Source organism: Myotis brandtii, unplaced genomic scaffold (genome assembly GCF_000412655.1).
Source record: "Myotis brandtii unplaced genomic scaffold, ASM41265v1 scaffold504, whole genome shotgun sequence".
In the NCBI taxonomy this organism is placed as follows: domain Eukaryota; kingdom Metazoa; phylum Chordata; class Mammalia; order Chiroptera; family Vespertilionidae; genus Myotis; species Myotis brandtii.
Window position 1 is genome coordinate 2,897,733 of NW_005369217.1, and position 13,566 is coordinate 2,911,298.

Below are 13,566 nucleotides of genomic sequence, written 5' to 3' on the forward strand. Positions count from 1 at the left end.
GGGCGCGCTAAGGGCAGAGGGTGGGGTGGGAACCGGTTGGAGGGGAGCTATGGGGGGAAAAAAGAGGAACAACTGTAATAATCTGAACAATAAAGATTTAATAATAATAATAAAGTAATGCAGTTAAAAAACAAAGGCTACACTTAAAATTGAATTCTTTTTTTTTTTTTTTAAATCAGGTTGCAAGATGAGTACACAAAGTCACAAAATGAACTCAAACGCCTGTTAAATGAAAAGCAAACTAACCAGGAAAAATTCCAGCTACTGTTTGAAGAACTAAGAGGGGAATTATTAGAGAAAACTAAAGACTTAGAAGAAATAAAGCTACAGGTAACAAAATGTATTTGAGTTAATATAAAAATTGTCATATGTTTTGTGGAAGTAGTTTGGTGGTACAATTTAATTTTCTTTCTGATAGTCTAGATTTTTGCTACCATGTAGGGTTTAGCCATGAAACTCTTATTTATATAAATTTGTATTCTCTTACCTATTCTGATTTAAATAATATTTCACTATCAAAATAATTTAGGAAAAGACCACTTTGAATTGATAAAAATCCAGAATTAAATTTTTTTTAAAGAAAGATTTTTACTAATTTTCTCTTCTTTTTTTAAAAAAATATGTTTGGCTCAATTGGTTGGATTGGCTGCCTCCTGCAAACCTTCTACTTGGGATCAAGCCCACAACACAGGCATGTGCCCTGATCGGTAATCAAACAAGCCCAAGCTACTAATGTTTTTTAAAAAAATTGATTTCAGAGAGGAAGGGAGAGGGAGAGAAAGATAGAAACATCAAAGATGAGAGGGAATCATTGATTGGCTGTCTCCTGCACCCCCTTCCCCACTGGGGATCGAGCCTGCAACCTGGGCATGTGCCCTGGCTGGGAATTGAACTGTGACCTCCTGGTTCATAGGTTGACACTCAACCACCGAGCCACCACAGCTGGGCGACTACTAATTTTCTTTTAAGTATTGTAACTGAAACTAAGCTAGTTACAATAGTGTTTTTGTTTATTTAAGTTTTTTAAAAGACCCTGTAAAAACAATATGTACACATAATTTATGTGCATAATGTAAGGTAAATGTAGTCTCTAAAGCAAAAGCTAGTTGGTATTAAAGTACTGACTACAGTTTCTTTAGTTCCTTTTTTGCACTGTTTTTCATTTGCCTAGAAAGTAAAGCAAAGGCAAACTTCAGCACCAGTCAAACATACTATATATTTCAAATCAGTAGGCATTACTAGTGGTATTTTCCTACATTCATTTAATCTTTGATAGGACCAGCTCTGTATTTCTATCTAGTGCTTGGTACAAATAATAGGGTACTATTAATCTTGAAGTCATAAGTTGATAAAGTAAAAAGCCATCTTTCAGCCCTAACCAGTTTGGGTCATTGGATAGAGCATCGGCCTGCGGACTCAAGGGTCCCAGGTTCGATTCTGGTCAAGGGCATGTACCTTGGTTGTGGGCACATACCCAGTAGGGAGTGTGCAGGAAGCAGGTGATCGATGTTTCTCTCTCATCGATGTTTCTAACTCTCTATCCCTCTCCCTTCCTCTCTGTAAAAAATCAATAAAATATATTTAAAACATGTTTTTTAAAAAAGTCATCTTTCATGTCATCTAGTATGGCATCTCACCTAATTAATGGATTCCTTTGACAGCAGTGTTGGGAATTTGTCATTCAGTGTCTTCTTGAAATCTTCCATTGTTGGGAACAACAAACCATTAAGCTTGAGATGAAACCTTCAGTGTGCTTACTGGTTCATTCCTGGGCATATTTAGGATGTTTAAACAAAAATAAAAATAAAAACCTCAGAGTAAAATGTAATTTAAGCCATTAGAATTGGTGGCTTGCTTTGTGTTGCAAAAAATCAGAGGCCTATCTGAGTGGAATCTGTGAGCACTGAATTCAAGATACTGAAAGTATTCTTCAGGCATTGCAAATGTAAATTACTCTGTTTCTTAAGAGTAACACCTGTTCATGCTTCTTTTTATCAAGCACATGCAAACAGTAAACTTCAGAAGCCTGGAGTAGCTATATTAATACCAGATAAAATAAATTTCAAGACAGAGATTATCACTAAAGGTAAAAAGAACATTTTAATAACAAAAAGGGTCAGTTTGCCAGGAAGATGATGACCTTCATCAAATAGCTTTGTTCTTATGCCTTAGTTTTCTCATGTGTTAAAGAGGATAAAAGTTGTTACCTAACAGGGATTGTTGTGAGGATTAGTGAGATAACTTATGTCTCATTACTACACAGTAGGTACACATACATGGTGGTCATTTTATTCTGTTTGAATACAGATTTCATGAGGGAAGGAACCTTTTGATGGTGTTTCCAGTGCTCAAGGCAGTGCCTAGAAAATACTTGTTTAATGAATCACCTACATAAACAATAAATGAATGCATCAGAATTGTTCTGTTCATATGTAATGTTGAACTTCTTGTTTTATATGTACCTGGAGTCTCAGCTTTTTGGAGTTGATAATTACCTAGTTCTCTTTCATATCTGATATGAGTAGAATTGTCCCCCAAAAAGATATGTTGAAGTTCTAACTCCCATTACCTCAGAATGTGACCTTATTTTGGAAATAGGGTCTTTACAGACATAGTTAAGATGAGGTCATACTGAAGTATGGTGTCCTTATACGAAGAGGAGAACAGACACAGAGACAGATAGATACATGGGCGCGGGAGACAGGAACACGGGAAGCATGTCCTGTGATGACAGAAGCAGAGACGAAGTGCTATAGCTGCCAAGGATCGCCAGCGCACCACCAGATGCTTAGACAGGGCAAGGAGGGATTCACCCTACAGTTTTCAGAGGGAACGTGGCCTGCTGACACCTTTGGACTTCTAGCCTCCAGAACTGTGAAACAGTACATTTCTGTTGTTCAAACCAATTTATTTGTTCTATGTTGTTATCACAGCCCTAGGAAACTAATATTCTGTCCAGAGCACAATTGGAACACCTATGACATACAGCTCTTCATTCTCTGCTCCAGTGCTTTCAGTGCTAGAGAACCAAGTGAACTTTTAAAGCAGTGGTTCTCAACCTTCCTAATGCTGCGACCCTTTAATACAGTTCCTCATGTTGTGGTGACCCTCAACCATAAAATTATTTTCGTTGCTACTTCATAACTGTAATTTTGCTGCTGTTATGAATCGTAATGTAAATATCTGATATGCAGGATGTATTTTCATTGTTACAAATTGAACATAATTAAAGCATAGTGATTACTCACAAAAATAATATGTAATTATATATGTGTTTTCCGGTGGTCTTAGGCGACCCCTGTGAAAGGGTCGTTCGACCCCCAAAGGGGTCGCGACCCACAGGTTGAGAACCGCTGTTTTAAAGGAACCCAGCTCCATTTATCAGTTGGAGTATGTTAAGCATTTTCTCTCTCATATTGCAATAAAATCACCCTCCCTATAGTCTCCCCGATGGTTCTTATACTGTTCCTTGGATCTACACAAAATAACTTTGGACATTTCTCCACGTGATAACTTCCCAAATGTTTGCTGAAAAATATAATTTATCTAGTAAAGTTTCTATTTTTTATGATATACATACCTGGCTTTTATGTGACATTTGTCTGGCAAAAATAAGCTAAAGAAACATTATGCATTATCTATACATATATTGAAGCAATTTAGCTCTTTGCTTTAATGGATGTTTGTAATTTGTACAAATTGTGAGTTGAGTAAAGTTCACTAAACTCGAGTAAGATCCGCAAGAAATATTTCGAAGGTTTATGAAAGATGTTTATTTTAAAAATACACATGTATTATCTTGTCTACCTGCAAAGTGCCTTTTCTGAGTTGCTTTAATATCTCTTTGGCTTTTAAAGAAAAACGATATAAAAATATTCATTTAAAGAATATTTCTGGGTTACATGTAGTTGTAGTGAATGAGAGTAATAATAGTTCTTGGCTCATAGGATGACTGTAAAGATCAAACGAGAAACTCATAGAAAATGTTAGTATAGTGCTTTGATGTAGAAATGGTTAGATCATTTAGCTATTATATTGTTATTATGTATCATGTTGGCAAAAGTTTTTTTAAAAGAGATGGGAGTAATTTGGTATATGGCTGATAAAATTGTTGAAAAATTACATATGGCATAATAGAGACTAGATAAAAACGGTTTTCAAGACCCTGGACATTATAAAGTGACAAAGACCCCTGAAAGACAAAAATCAAAGAAGGTGAATTTTGCAAACGCTTCCAAGTCATGGCACAGAAGGAATACCCAGACAAAGTCTGATAGACTCCCTGAGGAGATGGAATTGATTTTAATTGATTAAAATTCTTGATTTTAATATTTGTTTTTTTATATTCAGAGAGTAGTGTGGCTAGTCACAAGACAGGGTAGCAGAGAGGAGGGTGGCACAGAAAGAAAGTTAATAAAGATCTTCAAAAGAACCCTCTCAGCTCATTCAGTAGAAGAATGATCAACACATGCATGTAAGGGAAACATCTAAGGCCTGGAAAAGAGCCACCTGAAAGGATTAGAGGCATGACTGTATGGAGTTCATACAGAGCTATGCATATTTCCTTTCCCCAAAGCCAGGCTAAAGAACTTCATTTCACAGAGAAATTAGTGCAGTACTCAGAAGGGTCTCAGCAGTAGGAAGTAATTAGCACTACATCAAACACTAATTTGCTCACACTTAATTCTTAAGAGCAAGACCCAGAAAGATGAGACTGTTTCCAAGTAATTGTCTACCAGAACAAAGCTTAAGAATATCAGAATACAAATATATCTAGCACGAAGCAAAGTAAAATTTACAATGTCTAGCATCAAACAGAAATTTACCAGGCATGGAATAAACAGGAGAATACTACCCACAATAAATAGGAAAAGAAAGTCAATGAGTCAGAACCAAACCTGATGTGGTACAAATATTAGAATTAACAAAGACATTAAAATAGTTATTATAATTGAATTCCATATGTTCAGAAGTGAGATTAAAGATTGACCATATTAAGTAGAGATAAGGAAAATATGAAAAGACTAAAAGATGAAAAGACCAAATAATAAAATACAAACTATGATTATTGAGATGAAAAATATGCTGTATGATCTTAATGGCAGATTAAACAATGCAGAAGAAAAGATCAGTAAACTTGAAGACATGACAATAAAAACTACCCAAAATGAAACAAGAAGACAAAAGAGATTAAAAATAAACATAACATCAACGAGCTTTGGAATAAATTTAAGTGACCTAATATTAGAATGTTTTATATACGGGGTGGGGCAAAAGTAGGTTTACAGTTGTGAGTACACAAAACACCGGGTTTATTATTGTATTATTATTTATTTTTTGTATTGTTTTCCATACAACTAGAAACCTATTTTTGCTTCACTCTGTATAGTAGGCATTTATTCAGTAAAATGTTTGGAAATTTGGATATTGATGAATAAATGAATGAATTAAACTGAACATTATTCTTAGTGTTTTCTTTTAAATTTTTTCTTTATTGATTAAGGTATTACATATGTGTCCTTATTCCCTATTCTTAGTTTTTTTGGAAATTAATATAAAAGCAAACTAGGTTGTTTTTTTTTAACAACCAATATTTATTCATTCAAGAAATAATAATTGAGTGGTTTCTATGTGGTAGGCAGTGGTGCAGGGAGTTGGGAATACCATGGTAAATGAAATATTCAGTTACTTTTTGAAAGATAAATTTTGTAAAGGAGTGTAACAGGGAGGAGCCTAAATTAGTTTTTTATAACCAACATAAAAATCAGCCTTTTCTGATTGAAAATAAGTCTGAAGAATTCTCTATGGCATACTAAATTATTACATCTTTATTTTGTTTGCTTTAGAAAATAAACTATCAGCCATTGTATACAACATGATAACCTTAGCTGCTAACATAGTTATTTCTAATAATCACAATGATAATAATCAGTGATTGTCTTTACCTCATGTTAATAGAATTTTTGATATCTCTGAGAGTCTGAAATTGAGATTCTTAAATTATTATTTATATAGTGACTTCTCTAAAATTAGGTATATTGTAAAATTACTTTGAATTGCATTTTATTGTCATAGCGAGAGAGGTTTTGAAATTTGGCAAATTCTTGATTTTAATATTTGTTTTTTCATATTTAGAATTGTTTGTTTTTCTCTGCATATTAGGTATTAACTCCACAAAACTTGGAATTGTTCAGAGCCCAAATACGACAAGAATTAGAAACTCCAATGAGAGAGCGTTTTAGGAGTCTGGATGAAGTAAGTAATTTATGCAGAAAGAACTATGCATATATCTTCATGTGACTATGAAAAGCTTTTGAAAAGCATCTTCTCTACACAGAAGCCCTGCAATAGCTCCCTTTCTTGCTCAGTCCTTACAATAGCCTTTAAGTCTGCACAGGATCAGACCCCATTACTTCTCTGATTTCCTTCTCTCCATCCACACTGGCCTCCTTGATGTTTCTTTGGCATTCTAGAAATGGTGCCATTCAAGAGTCTTTGCTTTAGCAGTTGCTTTTGCCTTGAACACTCTCCAGGTATCTTTTGGTCAACTTCTCGACATCACCTTCTCAATGAGGCCTACTTTGACCAACTCCTGCCCCCATTTAATATTGCAACTTGCCTTTTCCATCACTCCTTAGACCTTTGGATCCCCATTTACCCTGCTCTACATTTTTATTTTCCTCGAGTACTTACTATCTTCTGATATGCTGTATAATACTCATTGTGCTTATTTTTTTATATTATCTTTTACCACTTCTTGCATGAGCGGAGGAACTTTATCTGTTTTACTCACTATTACATTTCAAGTTCCTTGAACAGTTCCTAGCATACAATAGGTACTCAATATTTGTTGAATGAAAGAATGAATTTCATGCAACCTTAGAAAAGTAAAAAAATTTGATACAGTTTTCCTTCAGATTGCAACCAGTCTCCTTAAATGAAACCTTGGTGTAATATGACTAAATGTTTAATAAAGGAGACAGGAAAAGATGATCGATATTAAGTATATTAGATACTAAACTAGACATTTATTTAACAAATATACTGAGCAGTATACATACAAATGAGTATTGTCCCCTTCAAAATGGACCCCTTTAGGGAGCTATAGTCTAGTGATGTTGCCATTGCTCGATACAGTTGTAGATCCTGTTTTATAAATCAGTGGTTGCCAACCTTTCGGACCTCACGGACCACCAGTGGTCTGGTCCAAAGGTTTCCTTAAACCAGTAGTTGCCAAACTTTTGGACCTCATGGACCACCGGTTGGCGACCGCTGTTAGAAATGGTTAACTGGCTTGATAACGTCATTTTTTGAATATTCTCCTAATCAAAGCATTATGGTGAATAGGTTTCAATTTTGGATATAAACAAAATTACTTAGACTTAAGTAGGTGATCCAGTTAAGTAAAAGCATATTTAAAAATACCAAAACAAAGTATGTCTCTAATAAAATCACAAAAAAACATATCCTTGGTTTGTAAATTGGCATAGAAATCTTTAAACTGAAGATTTCAGGGAGCCAAGTATTTTAGGAGGCTTCCTTATTACTTAACTAGAGGCACAGTGCACGGGTTTGTGCACCGGTGGGGTCCCTCAGCATGGCCTGCGGCGATTGGGCGAAACCGGCAGTCCAATGTTGCCTGCCGCTCTTGCCGGCCGATCCTGCTTATCTCAGCCTTGCTATGCTGGCTGCAGGCTTGTGCCCAGTCAGTCCGATCAGGTGCACATGAGGAGTGTCCATGGGAGAGGCTTGCACCGCCGCAGCTGCACTCGCCAGCCATCAGCCTGGCATCTGGCGCCTGTTAGTCAGCTGAGCAATGCTCCCACTGTGGGAGCGCACTGACCACCAGGGGGAAGCTCCTGTGTTGAGTATCTGCCCCCTGGTGGTCACTGTGTGTCATAGCAACCGGTTGACCGGTCGTTCAGTCACTTAGGCTTTTATATATATAGATACATAGATTTTTCTAGTATATGTTTAAATAACGTCTCCTCCATCTTTCTGTTCTGTTGTCTTAAGTTCTTACTGAGATTCAGAATACCAGCAACTTTCATAGTATCAGGAAGAGGAGCTGGACTATACCAGGGAATTGCATGTGTTCCTTGTTAGAAAGGAGAGTTGGTGCTTCATATATTCTTCAGGCAGATGTGTTGAATTTATATCATTGTAATATTTGATTGAACCTTAAGTTATTGTACTAAATAGCCAAATAATCTTTTATCTACTTTGAATTCATTATGTCTGACTTTTAGGAGGTATTTTATGTTTTATAAAATTAATTTTTAACCTAACTATATATTAAAAGGTATGTTACATTCTTAAATATTATTTTATTAAGTCCAGAGGTCAAAACTTTTGACATGCTATACATTTTTATTATGAGACTCAGTGAGGAAATAAGGTTAATTGAATGATAATTGTCTTTATTAGTGCCTTCTCAGGAATGTATTAATTCTGTGTGTAGCATCCTAGTTATCAGAACTTTTCCAAGGTTTATTTATACTTCTCTTAAGCTTAGTTTTTACTTTTAGAATTACTCTGAATATAATGTAATTTAAAATTATATTTACAAAAGTAATTTTTGGAATGGATATAAATTTCATTCATAAATTTGTGATTAAACTATAGTCTTCTTTTAATTTAGGAAGTTGAAAAGTATAGAGCTGAATATAATAAGCTTCGCTATGAAAATACATTTCTCAAGTCAGAGTTCGAACACCAGAAAGGAGAATTTGCACGTACTTTAGAAGAAGAAAAAATAAAATGTGAATCAGAGGTGAGTGATTAATTATACTAGTTTAGTTGTTAGCTTTCTAGTAAACAAAATTTTATGATTATATATTTTTTGTAAATCTCAAGTTAGAGTTGATTGCATAATTAGTTTTATTAATTAATTTGTCATGATTTTCATCTGCTCTATAGCAATATTTTTCTTGTGAATGTTCTTTTTTTGGCTGTTAAATTTTTCTTTTCTTTGCATCGTTTATTTTGCCCCAGTCAGTGGCGATAGTCAGTCTCTTTTCTCCCATAGCCACAGAGGAAGGCTTCTCTGTCTGCAAATATAGTTTGTCTATGTGATTCCTTATTTAGCAATGTCCCCATCTCTTTCTTGGAACCATACTACATCTATCAGAGCTCTGATGGTCAGTCAATGCACTTTTTTCCACTGATATAAACAAAGGGTTTATATCTTGACTTAGGGTGTGCCTGTCACCTTCAAGAAGTGTACTTTGTTCTTTGACAGCTGCAGTGGCAGCATCCTTTCCCTGCTGCCTACAGCATGCACTCCCTACTCTATCTCTACTCATTTTGTGATTTGTCTCCTATTTCCAAAAATGGGGTTTGTGTTTCTCATTCTTTATGTTGCTTTTAGATTATTTTTCAGGGTGGAAAGAGAGAAATACCAATTTCTTATTTCAAATAAAAAGCCTAATACTAGTTGAATTTAAAAAAGTAGTTTGTTGTCTGTAGTTATGTGAAACATTTCATGTATAAACACATTTGCATTATACATTTATTGCATTGTCTTTATTTGGAATCAAGAGTTAAAATATACTCACTTTCCTTTACCAATAACTAATTTGATCAAACTGACTTACGTGAACAAACTGTTCCACTATTGTTTGATATGCAAGAAGCTGTATGAACTTTGGATCGAGTTCATCAATAACGCAGTACCAGAAAACTATAAATATTTATATTAGTCTTTCGCATTTAAAAAATTCTTTATAGCTTTAAATGCTTTATTCACATATGACCTCACTTCTGTTATAATGTTCAGTATTTCCATTTTATTATTTTTTAATTATTATTTTAAAATATATTTTTATTGATTTCAGAGAGGAAGGGAGAGGGAGAGAGATCGAAACATCAATGATGAGAGAGTAGGGGGCATGCAGGAGGATTGGCTGTTTCCTGCATGCCCCCTACTGGGGATCGAGCCTGCACCCAGGCATGTGGCCCTTACTGGATTCGAACCCGGAACCCTTCAGTCCGCAGGCGGATGCTCTATCCACTGAGCAAAACCAGCTAGGGCCAGTGTCTCCATTTTAAAGGAGGACACTGAAGCACAAGATAAGTGACTTGCTCAGTCTCAAAGAAAGTCAGCAGCCAAGTTAACAGTAGAAATTAGGTAACCCAACACCTAGCCGTGAATTATAAATTTGAAATAAGCAATGATTTGAAGTTGCCACGCTAATTAGGAGTCATCCAACAGCTATAATATTGTTAAGAGATAAATAGATCTATACTATGTGTGATGATGGAAGGATTTGAATCTGAAATTATGACAGATTCAAAGGAACTGCAGAATAAGGAACAAATTAGAAGCCCAATATCAGTTTTGTGCTACAAAACTGTAGGTTCTGCAGTTCTATCTGGAATGCTGCTTTAGACTCTGATTGTTCTTTTATCTAAAATATTCCAAGTTCTCTGACTTACACCCTTCTCAGGTTACTTTGAGCCACATCACAATAGGCAAAGTCTCCCAAATTAAAATTGAATTACCTCACATTACAGATTCTCTGTGATTGATTTTGGCAACCTTTCACAAGGGTTTTTTGAAATTTCATTAATTAAATTGTGAATGCAGTTTAGAATATCTCAAAAACTAAGCTTTTTAACATGTAAAATTTTAAATGTTTTATTTAGTATGACATTGGGAACTGACTTAACTTCTATGTGCATCAATGTCCTCAACTTAAAATGGTGTTAGCAGTAGAACCTATCTCATGCTGTGAGGATTTAATAAATTAATATATGCAAAATGCTTAGGCAAGGACCAAGCACATAGTAAGCATTCCACAGATGATAGCTATTATCATTTAAAATTACATGTACTCAAATTTCTTGAGTATATGATCCTGTTCTTTACTTTAGCATGCTAGAGTTTTCAGTGTCAGATTTGTACTTAGATACTCTAAATCTTTTGAGGGCATCTCTTATTACAGTGTCTGCATCCCCCACCCTCACTGACCCCCAGCATTCTGAGTGTTCTACTTTCAGGTGCTGTCTGCTCTGGCTTTATTTGTCACAGTTATTTTTCTTTTACTACTCCCATGACCGAGGTAATTTTCAGCCCTGAAAAAGGCATATGTCTTTATTTCTGTTCTCTTGTTCAATATGAGTAGAATTCTTTTTAAACCACTGAGTGAAGGAAAAGAGATGGCAACTTCCAAAAGTAGATTAAAATATGAACTTTAAATCTGAGTAAATTAAATGTTACCTTCTTAGTGTAAGTAAATAACAAAATCTTTTTGTAGTCCATCATTAATTTAGAAATATTCAAATCAAGTACATATAGGGAAAGGGAAAAATTTAGAATAGCAGTAATATAAAAAGGTAAACTAGATTTAAAAAACTAAAATCTGGGAACTTGAAACTTCATGTGCAAAATGTTTACTGTAATGCCTGACACATAGTAAAGGCTCAAAAAAGTGGTATTACTATTTGTACCTGACAGCATTAATCATAGTACTGATTATCATAATAAATACAGAAGATATTTTAAAAATGCACAATATTAATTTGAAGAGAACTATAAAACTCTGATGAATTAAATCAAAGAATGAAATAAATGGAGTGATATTTCATGTTCATGGATACGAAGACTCAGTAATGTCAAGATGTATGTTCTTCTCAATTTAATTTATATATCCAGTTTAATCCCAATTAAAAACTCAGCAAGGCCCTGACCGGTTTGGCTCAGTGGATAGATAGAGCATCAGCCTACGGACTGAAGGGTCCTGGGTTCGATTCCAGTCAAGGGCATGTACCTTGGTTGTGGGCACATCCCCAGTAGGGGGTGTGCAGGAAGCAGCTGATCGATGTTTCTCTCTCATCGATATTTCTAACTCTCTATCCCTCTCCCTTCTTCTCTGTAAAAAATCAATAGAATATATTTTAAAAAAAACACAAAAACAACTCAGCAAGTATTTTGTGGATATTAAACTGATTCTAAAGCTTATGTAGAGAGGCAAAAGACGCAGGGTAGGCAGTACAATATTAGAGAAAAACTAAGTTGGAGGACTGACACTACCTGACTTTGGGACTTAACTATAAAGCTATGATAATCAAGACACTAGGCTCTTGGTGAAAAATAGATAAATAGATCATTAGAACAAACCGAAGAGTCTAGAAATACACCTACACAAATAGAGTGAACTGATCTTTGATGAAGGAGAACTGATCTTTGAAAATGGAGAAAAATAGTCTTTGCAACAAATGGTTCTGAACAATAGTACATGCTAAAAAATGGATCTGGACACAGACCCTTCACAAAAATTAACTCAAAATAGATCTTAGGTCTAAATGTAAAATGTAAAATTATCAAACTCCTGTAAGATAACATAGGGAAAAACCTAGATGAGCTTGGGTTTGTTGATGATCTTTTAGATACAACACCAAAGACATGATCCGTGAAAGAAATAATTGATGTTAGGTTTCATTGAAATTAGGAACTTGTGTTCTGTGAAAGACACTGTCAAGAGAATGAGAAGAGAAGCCATAGACTGGGAGAAAATATTTGAAAAAGACATATTTGATAAAAGGACTATTATCCAAAGTATACAAAGAACTATGAAACTCAACAATAAGAAAACAAACAAACTGATTTAAAAATGGCAAAAGACTTTAAAAGACACTTCACCAAAGAAGATATACAGATGACAAATAAGCATAGATGCTCAACATCATGTGTGGTTAGGGAATTGCAATTTAAAACGAGATACATGCATGTTAGAATGGCCCAAATCCAAAACACTGACAATACCAAATGCTGGTGAGGATGTGAAACAACAGACTTTGGAAATGCAAATTGGTACAGCAACTTTAGAACACAGTTTGGCTGTTTCTTACAAAGCTAAACATAGCCTTACCATACAATCCAGCAGTTGTCCTCCTTGGTATTTACCCAAAAGAGTTTAACACTTATGTCTGCACAACAACCTATACACAGATGTTTCTGGCAGCTTTGTTCCTAATTGCCAAAACTTGGAAGCAACCATGATGTCCTTCCCTAGGTGCGTAGTTCAATAAACTGTGTCATATCTATAGAATGGAAGATTATTCAGTGCCCAAAAGATGTGAACTATCAAACCATGAAAAGACGTGAGGAAACTTAAATGCAAATTACTGAGTGAAAGAATCAATCTGAAAAGACTGTATATTGCAGGATTTAAAATATATGACATTCAACTATATGACATTTAAAAGATCAGTGGTTGCCCGGCCAGCATGGCTCAGTGGTTGAGTATCGACCTATGAACCAGGAGGTCTTTTTATTTTTTTTATTTTTTTTATTTTATTTTATTTTATTTTATTTTTATTGCTTAAATTATTACAAAGAGTATTACATGTTTCTCCTTTTTTCCCCCCGCCCTTGACAATCCCCTGGCCTCCCCTACCCCCCAGTGTCTGTGTCCATTGGTTATGCTTATATGCAAGGCATACTGTTCTTAATATGTTTGCTCCCCTTCTTAGCGCTATGTGTTCTAACCAGGGCCACCTCCCCGAGAAAGGTTGTTTCCCCAGGTGGGGATGTTTCCCTGGAGTTAGGGATTAATGGGACTA

General features: G+C 35.1%; 1 protein-coding gene across 2 annotated transcripts in view; it reads left to right on the forward strand.

The window, feature by feature from the left end:
- CEP83 (centrosomal protein 83kDa) overlaps positions 1-13,566 on the forward strand; it is a 124,079-nt gene that overhangs the window by 36,979 nt on the left and 73,534 nt on the right. For both annotated transcript variants that reach the window (XM_005877022.2, XM_014548341.1), the window contains exons 3-5: positions 180-330; positions 6,163-6,255; positions 8,642-8,773. In XM_005877022.2, coding sequence (XP_005877084.1) covers positions 180-330; positions 6,163-6,255; positions 8,642-8,773 — 376 coding nt within the window. The remainder of the gene's footprint in view (positions 1-179; positions 331-6,162; positions 6,256-8,641; positions 8,774-13,566) is intronic.